The sequence below is a fragment of the Lepidochelys kempii genome, chromosome 2 (assembly GCF_965140265.1).
Source record: "Lepidochelys kempii isolate rLepKem1 chromosome 2, rLepKem1.hap2, whole genome shotgun sequence".
In the NCBI taxonomy this organism is placed as follows: domain Eukaryota; kingdom Metazoa; phylum Chordata; order Testudines; family Cheloniidae; genus Lepidochelys; species Lepidochelys kempii.
The window spans coordinates 225,729,063-225,747,780 of NC_133257.1; the positions used below are offsets into that span (position 1 = coordinate 225,729,063).

Genomic DNA, 18,718 nt, shown 5'->3' on the forward strand with positions numbered 1-18,718 from the left:
TTAAAGGGTTATTGTTATAAGAGATGAAGTGTCTGAGAATCAAAGATTGCTGGATTTTTATCCTGTGTGCTGCAGCTAGTTAAAAAGTACTCTCTGTTATGATGTGAAAAACACTAAATATGTAAATTGTATTTTTTTCCTTTTGCTTTATGACAATTCAGATAATTCTCTTGGCTGCACACATAATCAAATACAAAGATAGCTAGCTGCAGACTGCAGAGTAGAGATAGCAAAAGAGAATCCATTTTTTCCTGTGTCAAGCAAACTATGCAATTTGAACTACAGAATTTTGCTCAAATATATATATCTATCTATATACTGATTTCCTTGCTTTTATTCAGCTCAGAGGTTGTGTCATACTCACTATCAGTTAGCTCCCATAGCCGTGGGGGCAGATCACTGAAATATTCGTGGCTCAGGGCTGCCTGTGCTGACAATCTGTTCTTTGGGAAACACTGAAGAAGTTTGGAGGCCAGATCCTCTGCATGATTCATATAGCTTAGCCTGAAACACAAGCAAGGAGAAGTAAAACAAACATACCTATGTACAAGCTGCTTACTCTCTTTACTAATATCAGCTGGATTCAGTATAGTTAAAAATGTAGAATCTCACATCACTGAAGATTCAGGGACTGAAAATTACACTGGTTCCACGTTTTTCTGTACTCAGTGCTAGACCAGTGCCAAAAACATACTCCTTAGAGTAAGGGTGAGATTGTTGTGATCGATATCTTATGAATCACCAGAACATGTATATCATATAAGCTTTACCTACCACTGGAGGAAAAAGCACACAACTCTGATTACCATTTTGCTTTTCCCATCCCTATTTCAGTTGAACATGCTGCTAACTTGAGAACTGCTACACCTACAAATGACTTCTACCATCTAAAAACATGAAATCCTAGCTTTCAAATGACAATAAAAGTCTCTGAAGTTTCTGAGACAGCAGTTATGAAAACAAATCATATTTACCATACTATATAGGTATCCTCTTACTTACATTGCAAACTCTTTGGGGCAGAGTGTGATGCTGGCAGACCAAGTGCCAGCTCATGCCAAGATCCCAATGTGTTTAGACTTTATGGAATGCTTGTAAGATGCTGCATGTATTAATCCTACTTATAATATCTGTATCCCATGTTATAAAGTTAATGTTTAAATGTTTGCTCTGTGACTATAAAAATGTTTGTTTGCTAAGACTGTAAGTTCCCCACAGTCATCGGAGAAGCATTACCAAGTGTGAAATATAAGTCTACCCTAAGAGGTGTTATCTCCTGCTCATCAGGAAGGACTACTGAATCCAAATGGGTCTTATAGAACAAAGACTTTGTCGATTGCTCCCCTCAACATCCATGAATAGGTTACGTGCAGGAGCGCTCATCCCATCAGCTTGGATTCTGACAAGGAGAACTGGGTCTCTTTACCATATGGGCTCAGTGACAAAGATTCCTAGAAATAACAATTATCCTCAAGCTTCTTGGCTTGGTTTATCCCCAAAGGGCATAAAAGCATGCTGGTCATAGAAGCCTAAATTTAAGATTGTTCCTCATTTGTGTGTGTATGTTTATTTGCTTTAATCTTGTAAATAACTCTCTTATTTCATTCCTTAGTTAACAAATCTTTACTTAGTTTATTACAGGATTGGTTACAGGCGTTGTCCTTGGTTTGAGATCTGAGTACAATTGGCCTGAGGGAAGTGACTGGTCCTTTGGGACTGGAAGTAACCTGAATATTGATGTGATTTTTGGTGCAAAGTGACCATCTATCACCTAGTCCAGCTTGCCTCAGGGGACTGTCTATGACTCTGTAGTAGGAATGCTCTAGTGCTTTAGGAGTTCACACTTGTTATTGGGTTGGTGAAATCTAATTATAGATCATACCACCAGTTTGGGGTTTCTGCCCTGTCTTTTGACAGTCTGCTCAAGAATTCATTGGTCTTGAACCACTCCAGACTCAGATATTGTCTTTTTGTTTTGTGTATACACAGCATAATGAGGCCCTTACTCTTCTCTGAAGCATCTAGGTGCTAATGTAATACAAATATTAAACAACAGCAGTTGAGGTTTTAAACATGATGAGTGAATTTAGATCCAGGACTCATTCATTTTAATGCAACTTGTGTGGCTAGATCTCCATTATAAATCTCAACCTAGAACAGCAGCATTTGGAGTGAGGAAAAAGCAAAACAATAATCAGAGTGATATGACAAAAGGTCTGTTATCTTCTAATCTGCCAGGTCCAGAAGTTTTTTGGGAGACTGGTAAACTTTTCCATACTCTGGCTTTGGAAAAAAGTGTTCCAAAAGAAAAAAGGCTGGATCCTGCACACACTGAATATATCTTCATCATCATTTTGTTTTATAAATTCTAGCACACTTTTTTAACTAAAGATCTGTTTTCAGACAACAAAACCAGAACACCAATAATTTAAAATGCCTCCACTTTGCAGTTCATGAGTTGACAAATAAGGATATTAGATAAGCAGGCCAAACTATCAAAATGTTGGAAATAGATACTATTATCTGCCTGTCATGGGGCACAGACTCACCCAGCGCCGCCTCCTGCTGGCTGCCTGAGAATTAGCTCTTTTTACCAGCTCCGGAGCACCCTCTGATGGTGTCTCGCTGTTGCTGGCCCCCGTGTCCCTCCCGGACCCTGGTGCCCTTTTACCTGGGGTGCTGCCCCTCCAGGCAATACCCCACAGATCTAGGTCTCCTCTCCCTGGGGAACCCCCCACCCTCTATCCCCACCTTGCCTCAGCCAATGGGCTACTACCAGTCACCACCTAGCCCCCTTTCACTAGGGGCCGATTGCAGTCTGTATAAGCTAGTCATCATAGGCAAGGGAGGTTTTGACCTGCTGCCTTCCCCTGCAACCCAGTACATCCAGTGGCCTCGTACAAGGCCCTGCTGCCTGGGGAGTTGCTGGCCCGGAGCTCCCCAGCTCCTCTGGCCTTTCCCCAGCCCTGCTTCACTCCAGTGCCCTTTAGCACTCAGGCAGCTAGGTCCATCTCCCTCCTCAGCTAGAGGGAGACACTCTGTGCTCCTGGCCCACTGCCCTCTTATAAGGGCCAACTGGGCCCTGATTAAGCCAGCCGCAGCCTGGTTGGGGCATGGCCCCCAGCTGAGGCTACTTCTCCCAATCAGCCCCGCTTTTCCTTCTCTGCCACAGCCCTCTCCCCAGGCTGTTTTAAGCCTTTTAAGGCAGGAGCAGAGTGACCACCCCGCTACACTGCCCATAAAACTCCAAAGCCTCCAGAGTTCCATCCAAATTTAGATTAATAGAATTTTGACATGAGGACAGTTAGTCCTTCCCCTTGTTTGTCTCAAGCTGATTTTCTGGAATATCACTCAAGAAGCAAGATGATGTATAAGAAAGTGTCTCTCTTTTTATTCTCAGGCGCTTGTAACAGTGGTTTGAGGTTCAACAGTTTATAACTGTCACACTTACAGGTGACCAGAGAGCTGAAAATCATAAGCAGGTTACAATGAATAAAAGATACACCAGAGAGAACATCTCTGTTGCAGACTTCATAAAGACTCAACTTCTTCTGCCCATCTTACCATACTCAGAGTTACAGTACAATGTTCAGTATGCTTATGAAAGCGACAAACATCTCTTAAAGCTACTCTAATCAAAATAACACATTCATTACAAGAGGAAGCACAATGATTCCTCTCTGGGGTGGCTTTACACTTTCTCTTTAAGACTTTAGCAAACTCTAATAAATACCAGTAATTAATACAATTAAATTATGGGCTGACATATGTAAGATATGCTGCTATTGATAGTGATCCAAAAATGTGATATTCACTGCATTTTGGATCTATGACATCTGTGTGCATTATAGGGATTTTCCTCTAATGAGCCTATCTGCTCCATTCTTGCGAACAGATAGGATATTTGTCCAGAGAATTCCTGGGTATCAACAATTGACTGGAAAAAGTTGACAACCTCAGGCCATTAATCCCAGCTAGTTATTATTTGAAGAAATTTCCAGGACTTGGTTTTTTATTGTTATTCTAGGGTAAACATATGCAAAATGCAAAAGGTACTTTTCAGTGTCATTTTGCTATATCTTTTCCTTTTTCAGTTTGTGGTGCAATATGGGCATCAATGTCAGTCATTCACCATAGCCTAAGCTTTGCCAGAGGATTAATTCCAGGTTCCTTAAACAATTGTTTTATTTGGCTTTTCATGACATTTACAAGGAAGTGCTTTACAAACCAGGACACTGGTAAATGTCAGTACACATACTGCTAATTAGGGGCTGGCAGATAAAGTCTGGGAAAAATCACATTCATGTGGGCACACCTAAACTTCTAATGAACCAGTGATTACTTGGAGCTAGCAAGGCCTGACTTAGTGAACGGCATATGGCACTGGAAGCCAGGAAGTGTGTGGCCTCGGGCAATGTTGTTGTAGTCATGTTGGTCCTGGGATATTAAGAGAGACAAGGTGGATGAGGTAATATCTTTTATTGGACCAACATCTGCTGGAGAGACAAACAAGCTTTCAAGCTTACTGGGAGCTCTGCAGAAGGAAGCTTGCCTCTCTTACCAGCAGAAATTGGTCAAATAAAAAATATTACCTCACCCACCTGGCCTCAGGCAAGTTATTTAGGGCAAAGTTTTCAAATGCCTCCATATTTAGGAACCAAAATAAGAGAGTCCTGATTTTCAGTGAGAACTGTTTTCAGAGTAACAGCCGTGTTAGTCTGTATTCGCAAAAAGAAAAGGAGTACTTGTGACACCGTAGAGACTAACCAATTTATCTGAGCATAAGCTTTCGTGAGCTACAGCTCACTTCATCGGATCCGATGAAGTGAGCTGTAGCTCACGAAAGCTTATGCTCAGATAAATTGGTTAGTCTCTAAGGTGCCACAAGTACTCCTTTTCTTTTAGTGAGAATTGTGGGTATCTAGCACCTTTGAACATTAGGACATGTATTTCATTACCTGTATCATAGAATCATAGAAATAAAGGGCTGAAAGGGACCTTGCGAAGTTATCAAGTCCAGCCCCTTGTGCTGTATCAGAACCAAGTATACAGGTATTGTGTCCAACCTATTCTTAAAAACCTCTGAAGATGCAGATTCCACAACCTCCATTCAAAGCCTATTCCAGATCTTAACTACCCTGGTAGTTAGAAAGTTTTTCCTAATATCTAACCTAAATCTCCCTTGCTTCAGATTAAGCCAATTACTTCTTGTCCTACCTTCAGCGGACATGGAAAACAACTGATCACCATCCTCTTTATAACAGCCCTTAACATATCTGAGACTGTTATCAGGTCCCCTCTCATTCTTCCTGTCTCAGAACTAAACATGCCAGGTTTTATTAATCTTTCCTCATAGGTCATTAATGAAAATATTGACTAGTACAGGACCCAGGACTGACCCCTGTGGGATCCCACTAGATATGTCCTCCCAGTTTGACAGAGAACCATGGATAAAAAATGGTTACTTATCTGTATTGTAACTGTTGTTCTTCGAGATGTGATGCAGATGTGTATTTCATGTAGGTGTGTGCGCACCCAGCGTACTGAAACCAGACAGCATAGCCCACCAGTACCCATAGGGGTGAGTGCACTGTAATCCCTGTACCTCCCCTGGCTTTATAAGAGTGGCACCACCCTGACCCCCCTCAGTTCTCTTGCACCAAACGTCATGAGCACAGACTCCAGTGTACAGAGGATGGAGGGTGAGTTGTGGAATACCCACCTGCATCATATCTCGAAGAACAACAGTTACAACACAGGTAAGTAAATGCTTTTCTTCTTCGAGTAGGTGTAGTCGTGAATTCCATGTAGTACTTGCAGGAGGTGGGGCTCAGAGTCAGTGTTCCCTCTAATTTTTCCCCACCCATGTGCGGAATGAATTTTGTTGTGTGCACCAATATGGAGGTGATGTGTGACAGGCTGGTACACACAACAAAATTCATGTGGCGGTGGTGCGGCTGAGGGGTTTGGAGTGTGGGAGGGGGCTCAGGGCTGGGGCAGAGGGTTGGGGTGTGCCGGGGGGTGAGGGCTCTGGCTGGTGATGCGGGCCCTGGGGTGGGGACGAGGATGAGGGGCTCAGGGATGGGACAGAGGGTTGAGGTGTGTGGGGGAGTGAGGGCTCAGGTCGGTGGGTCTGGGCTCTGGGGTGGGGCTGGGGATGAGGGGTTTCAGGTGCAGGCTGCTTTGAGGTTACATCGGGGAGAGAGAACTCTCCCAAGCTCTCTCTCCCTCTCCCCCTGCAGCAGCACCTGGGCTCGGGGGGAGAGGTGCCTCTCTTCACCATAGCAGCTCCGGGGCTGGGGTTGTGGGATAGGTGCCTCTCCCCCAGCTACAGCAGGTCCGGGCCGGGCCGGGGCAAGGGCGCCTCTCTTTTGGTTGTAGCAGGTCTGGGGCCCCGGGATAAGCACCTCTCCCCCAGCAATAGGAGGGCTGGGGCTGGCTGGCGGCAGCCCTGAGCCTCTGCGGCACTTAATAGGCTGCTACATGACCATGCAGCTTAGAGGGAACTTAGCTCAGAGTCTATTTGAACAGACTGAAGGTTTGCCTTCCCAAAGTTTGAATGTGATCTGGATGCAGTAGTAATGGCATAGGGGTTTGTAAATGTATGTACAGAGGACCAAGCGACAGCCCTGCAAATATCCAATATAGGAATGTCAATTAGAAATGCCATCAACATTGCCAGGCTCCTTGTGGAATGAGCTTGTACCCTTTGAGGAGGAGCAGTCAGAGCTACTTCATATGCTGTCATGTTACAGGAAGTTATCCACTGGGAGATTGTCTGTGAAGAGATCTCTTGTCCTTTAACTCAGTCCGCATATGAAACAGATGAGGTGAAGAATGGAAAGGTTTAGTCTTATCAATATAAAAAGACAAACATAGCCCGATAAACAGCGTGAAGATGCTGCTCATTTGGGGTTGAATGTGGCTTAGTGATGAACACTGGTCGATATATAACTTGGTGATGAATATTATGGGTACTGCTAGACAAAGTTCTCCAACTTCAGCATGCTGGCCATGCAAACACTTACATGGAATACATGGCTGCGTCTACTCGAAGAACTATTCTCTGAGTATGGTCTTTCAACCAGTGGTACACCCACCTTATAGTAGTTTCATCTTGTAGTAGTTTGTAGTTGTTTGCTTATGAGAAAGTCAAGTAGAACTGTGTCAAAGGCCTTACTAAAATCAAGATATATCACATTTACTGCTTCCTCCCATCCACTAGGCCAGCTACCCTGTCAAAGAAGGAAATTTGGTTGGTTTGGCATGATTTGTTCTTGACAAATCTATGCTAGCTATTCCTTAAACATAACTCAAATGTAAAAAAAGTTTTTAACTTCTCTGGCCCTCATTTTCTATATTTGTAAAATGAGGATGATAAGAAAAAGGAAAAATGTGAAAATAAGCATTTGTGTGAATTCTGAATTACAAGTTTGATTTAAATATGTTAGCATCCTATTTATGTTTGCTTTCTTGAATACATTTGAACATGCAAAATTATGAGTGCATGAATGTTGGTGGAACTTGGGTATCTGGCCCATAACCAAGATTTGTTTAACTAAGAAACAAATTAAGTTTCCCAAAAAAATGAAAGATACTTTGAGTGGAAGTAGTTTATAAAGCCAAGACCATTCTGTCAAGGAACAAAAATAATACTAGCTGACTTAGATGACCAGTCAAGAAGCAAATTCCAAATATCAAATAATCAACACAATACTCAGTACAAATACTATGCAAACCATCTTTAGCTCGAACATAGTCTTATCTATTAGCCAAACAATTTTGAACAGGCAAATAAATTAGTAACAATTGGGACCTGTTCATGGAAAATTTGTGAACAGAAAAAAAAGGACTAAACTTACCGAATAAAAAGTTTGCAATGAATAGTTTGACCTACTCTGACTATAATGGTTACTTACCCCTTATAATGTTTAGAGGGGTGTTGTGAGGATCAGCTGTTTTTACATTGCTTTGAAGTTTCCAGAAACTAAGTTATTAGTATTATTATACTCTCATGCATTCATAGATTTTAAGGCCTGAAGAGACCATTACAATCATCTAGTTTGCCTGCCTGCTTAAAACATACCACTGAAGATCACCCATTAATGCCCGCATCAAGCCTGTTACCTCTAACTGAGCTAGAACATACCTTTAAATCTATGTAAAAGTTCTATTTTTGTTTATGTAGGTTGGCTCAGCAGTGCAGCAATTGTTCTCCAGGAAATTTGTCTTTTGCAAAGATCATTTATGGAGATTAGCTGGACATTGCAAAAGGAAATATGCATGTGAAGTCCTGAGACTTGTTTAAAGCAAGTCATTCTCCAACTTATTAAAAATATACTGCACGTTCATATACTATGAACACATCTACTACATGAGAACTTGTTGGTGCGATTCATTTAATACATAATATTGGTACCTTTTTAAAAATACGCTCTTTTAAAGTTCCCCTAGAAATTAGTTAAATTTATCTGATATACATTTCAGATCGTATTCCTTAATATGGGGTGAGGGGGGGAGAGAATTGTATTTTCTGATTGAGTTCTGTATGTAGGTGCTATATTCTGTAGAAGAGTTTTTAAAAAATCAAAAGAAAAAACTTTTGAATTCCTAAATACACCTCTTTCTATATGGTGATAGGGTGGAATTTCATACAATATGGCTTTGTATCTACGACATAATAGCATGTTTTGTCTCACAGCACTTGGGCCATATAGTAACTTGGCACGCAAGATATGGCAAGTCTCAATATTCATGCTTCACTTACTGTCACACTAATCACTTTGGAATGGTTACTGGTCATGGCAGCATACATAATTTCTATAGAAAATGCTGCATACAGCCAAGTACAGTGAAGCCCTTAGCATTGACCATTAAATTATATGAAAGTGCTGGTACAAGTAGTAATGGAAAGATTTTTTAAAAGAGCTAAACTGTCAATATTTACAAAAATACCTGCTCCCTTAAAAATAAAAGCTCTGAGTATACCCATCTCCTTAGCATAACAAAACAAATGCCATTTAGTTTATTTCACTTTAAAGTTATGACTAGGACAAGAATTGAATAGTTGTAAATCTCACTGGATTATAAGAATTTGATTTAATTTCAGAAGAGGTTTACATTTCTTTCTGTTGCAAAGGCAGGTCAGTATTTGGTCAAGCAGAACATGACTAGGATCACTGAAGTTTGGTTTAAGCTTTTGAGAAAAAAACCCAAAAGATTCAGGCATGTGCAGTGAACTTCTGAACTCAGGGTGCTTTGCTTGTTAAATGAAATGAAGAGCGGGGTTTAAATTCACATTAATAATTAAGACGTGGGTATTTAAAACAAACAGAGATTAGTCCTGTCTATGCATTTTTGACAGCAAATGAGGTGAATACTTTCCCAAGGTAAACAGATTTTGTTTTGTGTTTACAATTTCCAAATCAAACTGTAATTTGACAGTAAAACTCTCACGGCATACTTCTAATTTGTTTCTCTTAAGGCACCTGACTCCCTTAATTCCCTTTGAAAATTCCAGATCTGCCTCCTTTTGAGTATGCAAGGAAATACTATAATTATTACTTCATTATTCATATTGCACTACTGCTGAGAGGCCCCAATTGTTATCAAGGCCTCTTTGTGTGAGGTCCTGTATAAAGATATAGTAAGAGACCGTCATTGCCCCCAAACAGCTTGCAATCTAAACAGACAATGGAAAGGAGAAAAGATGTAGTATTGACATTTTAAGGCTGGAGAATTGAGAGAGAGAGAGAGAGAGAGAGATTAAGGGGGATATTTTCAAAGCATGAAAGGCAGGTAAGTGCCAATGCCCATTGAAAGTACCTTTAAACATCTCCTCCTAGGTGACTCAGAGTCACACAGCAAATATAGGGCAGAGCTGGAATTGAACCAAAAATCTCCTGAATATCTGCCCAGTGCTTTAACTATGAGACCTACACTCTACCACACTTCTCACCTAAAGCATTGGATATGCTTGCCAAAACAAGTTATAAGTAGAAAAACCACATCATTTACTTGAGTCTAAAGTTTAAATGGAATGAATATGAATGGTAAATGTCTTATAGTGATGAAGCCTGTATTACACTATAAATCCAAAATGTTACTAAAGAGTAAACGGTTGTACTGTGATTTTTGCCACATCACCCAACTTGTGTTTTTAACTCACAGGACTCCTATCCAGTAAACGACAGAGACAAAAATGCATTTCCTTCTTGTCCCAGTTTTAGGCCACTCCTCAATGCTGATATAAAATGGTGCCAATTTTAGGTGTGATAGTTAACGTTTTCTTTGTCAAGCCATTCAGTCTTCAGTCAAAGATATCCATATTTGTATTTCTGAGAAGTACGGTGCTTTTTCTGCTACATAAAACATTACAATATTCTGTAGCAGGTAGATCTCTTTCTGGAAGGGCTTATATTTAACAGATTTGAAGTGTACACAGTCAAAAGGACATCTTCATACTCAAGAAAACTATTTAAACCTGTACCAATGGTGCAGATTAAAATATATTTAAGATGGTTATTATTCAAGCCAATTTCTTTCATATTAATTTGGCTGTGTAGCTGAGCAGTCTAATATGGGCAAAGTTAAGCAGTTGCATAAGTCTTTGCAGGACTGGGTCCTTAGTAATGCTTTGGCTTTCTTTTCCCAGGAATAGAATTTTTTTTACTGGGTAAAACATGGCCAAATACATTTGAAGGGAATGGGTTTGAATGAGACCCAACTGAAACACACATTATTTCTAGAATCTTGACACAAGCTGAAGTAGTTCTGTATTTCTGAGCATGAGAGAGACTTCACTAGGAGTACGCACATGTATAAAGTTAAGCGTGTGTGCCAGTCTTTGCAGGTCAGGGCAAGGCCTAATTTGAGTAACATGCATGCTTAGGGCTCCCATTGACTCCAATGAAACCATTCCTATGATTCAGAGTATAGAATTTTACCATGTAGATATAAAATACTGGGCCATCTTAATCCCTACTGTAACTCCACCAGAGTCAACTGAATTACATCAGGGATGAATTTAGCCTATTATCATTACTGTGATGAAATCACTATAGTGAAGACCAAACTAGTACTGCTCTCCACTTTGGATGCTTTTAACTTCTGATGCAAATAAAAGCATAAAACCTAAAAATTGTGACAAACATCTACAACTATTGAAGAAAAGATTTTACATTGCCTAGTCGGTCTACCCCAGTCTAGCCTGCTGCCTGTGTAAGATGACATACTCCCCTGCAATAAAGATTTGTGAGGAAAGAAAATAGTATAAATCAAAGACCAAACGAATGCCTAAAGGAGGCATACACTGTAAAAAGAATTGTTAAGGCAGTGCTACCCTCATTGTCTGTTGATTTATTTTGTCAGATCACAAAATAAAGAGGCTCTTTACAAGGTTTCCACTATTTCCATAAAAGTGTATGAAAGAAAAGATTATTGGAAATGTACAGGTTAGTTAGCTCAGTATCTTTTAACTATACTTGAATAGTTTAGCATCAGTATCCTTGTTTATTAGGAGTACTGGAAAGGTGGCTAAATCTTTATCATTAAAATAAAAGCCGAGACAGACATCAATGATCATTTTTCCTGTGGTCTTTGTACATTGTTATAAGTGTAAGTGTTTGATTTCTTGGTATTGCCAAGAATGTAGGTGTTCAAGAAGGCCATAGCCCTATTTAGACAAGCTATGTAGGTGAGCTGATTTAGTGCATTCCAACAAGGTAATAAGTCTGACCTATTTGAACCAATCTCACTGAACAGTCACACAGCTGCTGCTAACTGGAGAAAAAGCCAAGATGAATACTGTGTCATGATAAAAACCGTAAATGTGGCACATAAAGGCCACCAACAAGGGGGACATAACTACATTACTTATGAAAACATTTGTGCTAATTAGTGTATCTTGTTAAAAACATTCTTGTAGGAATTTTTAAGGCTAAAATCTACTGGCCGATATATATTTCTAATACCAGTTTCTAAACTTAACGGGAATGTAGAATGAAGACCATAATCTTTTTTGTCCAGTAGCCTGGTTTGAGGATTTTTAGAAAACAAATATGTGGAACAGGAGACTCAGTAATGCTTTAGTCCAGAAGATTTAGCACTAGGTGCTGCTGAATGCACCAAATAGCAAGAGTATGAACCAGTCTACACACTCAAAACAACTGAGGTCAATAGGGGTTTTTAAGCTCAGTTGTATAGAACCAGGTTATAAAATGCCTGTGTGGACATGGCCAGATACAATCAGGCTAAAACGCATGCTAGGTTTCCACTGGAGCTAATTTCTCACCCTGTATGGCTCTGTCTATACTAGGCATGAGCTATAGGTTAGCATGGTATATGCTCTGTATAGGTGCATAATGTTCCTTGCAATGCCTACAATGAAAGATCTGCTTTGCCTCTTGCTGAATCAATGTCATTTACATTGTTTACTTTCCCATGAGGTGTGATTATAGCTCCTACAACTGGCTGTCTACTTAAGCCAAAGCATTTTTTAAAACTTGACTACAACATAGTTTGGGCCACAGATCAGACTAGTGTGTTATCACCTGGGTCATCCACAGCGTTGATTAATAATCATGATTGAGAATGAGGAACAAATGGGAGAAAGGACAATCTTCAATACATGGACCATGCATGAGGAGATCTGCATTCCCTTCCCAGCTCTGCTACAGGACCCAATCCAGGAACACAAGCAAACACATGCTTAACTTTAAGCACATGAGTATTTCCATTGGGTTCAATAGCTTTACATATGCTTAAACTTGAGCATGTTTCTAGGTGCTTTGTTGGACTGGGGCCTTGATCTACCTCTGCATCAATTCCTGCAGCAAAAAAATGAAGATAATATGTCCACCTATCGTGCCCTGAAGGACTAATTCCTTTAAAGTTTATACAGCATTGTAAGATCTTCAGATGGACAGCACTACAGATGTGTAGGCCATTTATTATAAACTTGGCTGATTTGAGCTTTGAACACAGAGCTTAAAGAGAGCCATTCTGCATATGATTGACTTAAACTTACCTTATTTTTCTTCTTTCTAGGTCCTGACTTCCACACCCATTGGCTCTTGCTCTATTTGATGCCATAGACTAAACTATGCTGGGGTTATCACACCTTCTATAGAAATCCAATGCAAACTACTGCCATTTCATAGACATAATGCTCTTATTTTACAATATTGCACAGTTTGTCTACATTAAAAGTAATCAGATTATATGTCCATTGGGATATGGGAATAAGGCTATGTGAAAGTCAAAACACCCAGTGCAATATTGTGTACAGCATACGATTTTACCAGGATAATGCATGCTGAGGCACCACATGGAGTGAGAGCCATTAAATTTGGTGTTAGGAACTAGGAAGAAATAAAAGGAGGTAGCTTTAAATGCAAGTATAGCATACGTCAGATGATCCACTTACTCCCAGGGCTATTTAGGACATTCTGGCACATAATTGTAGAATTGCGGATTTTTAAAAATTTCAAATCAATGGAATTATTTTGAGTGTCTTTTTCTTCTCTTGTTTAAAACTGACAAACTGTTTGAACAAAAGTATGCATAGGTAAGCTTTAAGGTTCATTTCATACTTCCTTGTTTGCAATTTTCATCAATTTATTTGAGTGAAAAATATTTCCTGAGAAAAGTATTTCCCAAGAAATTTTAATCATATAGTTCCCCTTACCATTTTTTCCCAGAAAGGTTTTAACAATTACTTCTTTTCACCATCAATCAGTTATCTTCTTTCAGCATACCAGTTAGTCCAATATTAAAGATATTCATTACGGCAGACATATAATAGATTACTTGCACCATGACAGAAGATTTCAGAATATGTTGGATTTATAGTTTATTGGAAGGTCTTTCCTTGCGGTAAATGTAATTAATAAAAACAACAACTTGGTAGCTACATTTAATCATAAGCTTTATATTCATTTGAAAACATTTAAAAGGCATGAATCTTCCAATAAAGATAGTGCTTTCAAAAGGTCTTCTTCATGCATCTCAGCAAGCTGAACAATGTATCCTTGGAAAATAAATACAGCTAAAAATAATTACTAAAAAAGCCATCATTTTATGGGCTATTATTTCACCAGAAAACGGGGAAAATATATCTTTAATCCTGAACAAAAACTCTTCAAGGTTTATGTTCTCTATAAACCTTTCACTAGGAATTGAAAATATAAGTTAGTAATGCAATAAATGCCCTAACAAATATATCAGATTTTTCACTTAATGCTTTTTACAGGCTTAAACCAAACTGAGTGAAAGAAAATCACTTTTTACAGTCTGACTCTTACAGGAAGAATGCCTTTCTGTTATGCTTTTTAAAAGAAGGCATGGTGAATTTATATCAACTTCACTGAATCTTGGGACTTGATAAAAGGAAGAAAATACGCCAGTGCAGTTAACATTCCATAGCATTCTTTCTTCACATATTTATTTCCTCACTGACTGGACATACGCCAGGGGTAACAAAAAAAAAAAGAGAGAGATAGAGATAGAGAGAATAAAAAAAAACAATACAGAAGTAGCTAGGAAATAAACCTTTGGCACATCATGCAGTCAAGGCTCTGCAGGTTTCTCTCTCTTTTAGCACCCTGCATTGTTACACTCCAAAGGATTCATAGCAGAGGCTGAAAGAGAGAGAGCCCAAGAGTATGCGAGATGGAGAACTTTGGGTTTTGAGTTTGTCACTGGGTGCAGCTGCTGGGGTTGCAAACAAAGTTCTCCCTTTTAAACGACTGTAAAGGAAAATACAGCTGTCCTTTTGGACCTACTGTCTTTTGAAATCTAAAAGCATCCATGTCCTAGTAAAGAAACATTAGTACTCTCTCATAAATTTCAGTCCTCGTCTCATATTTTAACATCTTTGGTTTGAAACGTCTTAATTTCACTACAGTGTAAATAAGAACTGGTTTGTTTGTTCAGTACTCCGACAAGAATTTGCTGCAAAGATTTCAGAATGCAGGGAGTGGCCTGAAAAGGATGACCTCTCTTTAGTCACTGAAGCCAAAGACCATTTATCACAGTTAACCTACCGATCTGTCCTGCAGGGACTTCACATCTGTCAAACACTTGGAGACAGCTACTTATCCCCTCCTCTTTTCCCTCCCTAAAATGTCAGACTGGTGTGATTTTTTATTATTGTATGTTTTTCAGACTAATGAAAAAAGTTTTATGGGTATGGCAAGATGAAGTGTGCACTTTGTATTATTTATACAGCCCCTTAAATATGGATAGGGATTTGGAGAGAAAGAGAATGCCTTCACTCCAGAAAGCTTACAAAAGTAAGAAACCAAAGCTGTAAGACTTAAGCGTACACCTAACTTTGTGAGTCTGCTGAACTGAATGAGACCATGCACTTGTGTAAGTGAAGCATGCAAAGTCTTTGCTAAACTGGAGTATAAATTAAAACATAACAGCGACTTGATGAATTGCAACAATCAGTGTGGGAGAAGGAGGGCCGAGAATTACACCAGTAAGATCATGTTGATAGATCTTAAGGTATTTCAAGATTATATATGCACTCACAAACATTATATATATACACACATATACATACATATAACCACACACACGCCTCATTCTCCACTATGCCACAAAAAGCCAGTTGCAGCTCCTAGATTCTCAGCCCCTTGGCCCCATTGGAAGTTAGGGCAGCAAGGGGCTCTCTGTCACATACCCTTCTCCCACCACACCATCCCCCCACCTGTCTGACACATTCTTCTTCCCCCTTACATTGGTGAATCCTCCTGTGGCATCTTCTAATAGGTTCAAGCTCATTTTGGCTCCATAAACAGCAAAAAGCAAACTTGGCAGACTGGAGAATCCAGTCCATAATCTTTAATGATGCTGTTAGTTGGAGAAGATGACTAGGGTTTTAACAGGCCTTCTGGAAGTAGTGTGAATCCCACAAGATATTTGAAGGAGAAAAGGTGAGAGCATGGTAGAGTGGATTGAGGGGAGTTTCCCAGATGTAGGCAGCATTGAGGAAGGAGGGAACAATGGTTATAGTTTGGCGCGTGGCTTGAGCAGAGATGAACATGGCTTCCCACTGAACTTGGTGGTGTTATAAAGAAGGTGCAGCATTGCACGACACATTCAGTTCTTTGCATTTCTGAAGAGTTTTCATTAGTTACATTTACCTTACTGAGATTTATTTCTCTTCTGCTTAAGCCTTTAAAATATGAGCAGTTTGGTAATGAATGACTAAAATAGCAGTTCTGTATATTTGTTATCATTTAGGACCAATTAATTATTGGGTGGTTGGTGTTTTTACTTGCATCTTATTCATGAGTCAGGGTGAAGATACCAGATGACTCAAAAAACTGTCTATGACAATCTTCAACTACTTTTGCACATCTCTAACTGTCATCATAGTATGAAAGAGGTAGGCAGATCTACATTGGAAATCAAAGCTGAGTATCTAGACATGTCCCAGTTTTGGCTGTTTAAAAAACAAACAAAAAATTATTTATGGTGGTTCCCATTTATGGGCCAGATTTTCAAAAGAGCCGAGCCACCTTTGTTGTTGGTTTTCTGGAGAGTCTGGCTCCAAACAAACAAGAAAACGCACACCTCAGCTCCTATTTAGGTACCAAAATAACTGGACAGATTTTCAAAAGAGCTCAGCATGTTGGGTGTGTGATATAAACTGAGCTCCTTGTAAATCTGGCTGTCAGGGTCCCAATGAGAGCTGCTGGGTGTGGAGCACTTTTGAAAATCTAGTTTCCCAGCTGGTAGGTGCTTTTCAAACCACCAAGGAAGACAGCCCCAGCTGGAAGGACAGATAAGTGGAGAATAAAGGACTGTGAACAGTATACAAACGTATATTATTTATACACAAGTCAACTCGATTCACTGAAAGCAGTATGGAAGATGTGGGCGTTCAAAAGGGGTTTTGTGGATGAGCTCACAGAAGTAGTCCCATGCACTGGAGGCCACATGGGAGAAGGAACAGAGGTGACTGTGGGAGAAGCTGAAAAGCTTGAGAGCATGGGCAGAACAGAATTGGTGAGAGGCAATTCAAAACTTGACAATGGAGGCTAAGTAGGAAGGGGCAGAGTTATGCAGAACTTTGAATGTGGTGACACAACGCTTAAATGTGATGCGATAGTAAATGAGGAGCCCGTGTTGGGGCCCAGTGAGGAAAGTTACATGATCAGATCAACAGAAAAGGAAGTGGAGTTCAGTGACTGCATTTTGTACGGCCGGAGGTGTAATGTGCATGCTTGGGAGGCCAGAGAGGAAAATACAGCAGTAATCAAAGTGAGATCTAATGAGGGCTTGAATGGGAGATTTGGTGCGGGGATGGAAAGAAGAGAATGGATACTGAGAAGGAAGAAGCTGCAGGATTTAAATGGAGCCTGGATGTGTGGGACAAGAAGAGGGCAGAGTTTAAAATAACCCAAGACTGGGGGCCTGAGTGATGGATAGTCATGTTAACAATGATAGAAAAGGAAGAAAAGTGAGGAACTTCCATGGGAATCCCAAGTAAGTAAAAAAGTGGGAGTAAGGACATAGTGTAAGTGCCCATATCTGTTAGCAATTAGTTATCCACCAAGATACTCAACTTGGTGCGTGTGGTGGATGTACTACTCTGTAAATGATGTTTTAGTGTTCATTTCTGCTGCTACCACAGCGTTCCCATTCATACAGCTTGCAGGGTCACTACGGCTAAGGATGATTATTAAAACAATGGCTAGAAGTGGGCCATTACAGTATGCGGCACGGGCACAGATCCCACGGCCAGCAGCATGGCAGTACTGCTAACTCTGCTCTCCCAACAATCAGTTTTACTGGGAAATCACAATGCTCAGTGCTCTGCTTATTTCCCACCAACTTCTTTGTTGTTGTTTTCATACAGAAGGTTTGATCTCTCTATTTTAAACAGTTGTAAGGCTACATCATGGTACCAATAAAGGCAGGTTTATGAAAACTAACCCTGCAAACCGGGGAAAAGGCTGACCCAGTGGCACTGTCCACACTGCCACCCATAAAGCTAGACTGTGTGGTCCAGTAGACGGGCCACTGGACTGGGAGTGAGGAGGCATGGCTTCTACAACCAGCTCGACTGCTGGCCTGCTGTGTGACGTTGAGTAGAGCCTGGCAAATTTGCAGATGTCTGCTTTATATCCGAGAGCCATGTCTGTGGGTCGCAGATCTGATGTGGATACAAATTTTGTATCTGCACAGTGATACTAGTCAGCTCTGTGTTCTTGGGGAATCAGGGCGCAGTATCCAGCCTGTCTGACTCATGAAGGACAACCCCCCACCCCAGCCTCTGCTTTAACCAAAACCAATCATAGAAGAGACTTACAGCAAGCAATAAAAAGGCGGTGGGAGACAAACCTAAACCCCTCCTGACAAGGGTAACAAGCTTAAGGCAACTCCCCTAGCCTCATCTGCATCAAACATGGGACAGGGAGCATCTCCATTAGCATACAGAATGGAGAACAGAGATTCCAAGGCAAGAACTCTGGGACCAGTAAAGCAGGGAAGCACTGCATCATGGGGGATCTCTGCTCCAGATGTTAATGAACCTACCCCTGCATGCACCCAGCTCAGCAGTTATCAGACCAATTCTAGTAATGAATCCTTGATTTATATCCAAAATACTGAAGCTGCCTAACTGCATTGTGAGCTCCCTTGAAGGGACACCACCCATAGCCAGGAATGATCAGTTCCTATTGTCAAGCCTAAAGAAAACCCC

The 18,718-nt window shown here is 40.4% G+C and overlaps 1 protein-coding gene across 4 annotated transcripts in view; it reads right to left on the minus strand.

Moving 5' to 3' along the window:
* CDK14 (cyclin dependent kinase 14) overlaps positions 1 to 18,718 on the minus strand; it is a 501,539-nt gene that overhangs the window by 87,463 nt on the left and 395,358 nt on the right. For all 4 annotated transcript variants that reach the window (XM_073334004.1, XM_073334008.1, XM_073334007.1 and 1 more), the window contains one exon: positions 365 to 504. In XM_073334004.1, the coding sequence (XP_073190105.1) occupies positions 365 to 504 (140 nt within the window). The remainder of the gene's footprint in view (positions 1 to 364; positions 505 to 18,718) is intronic.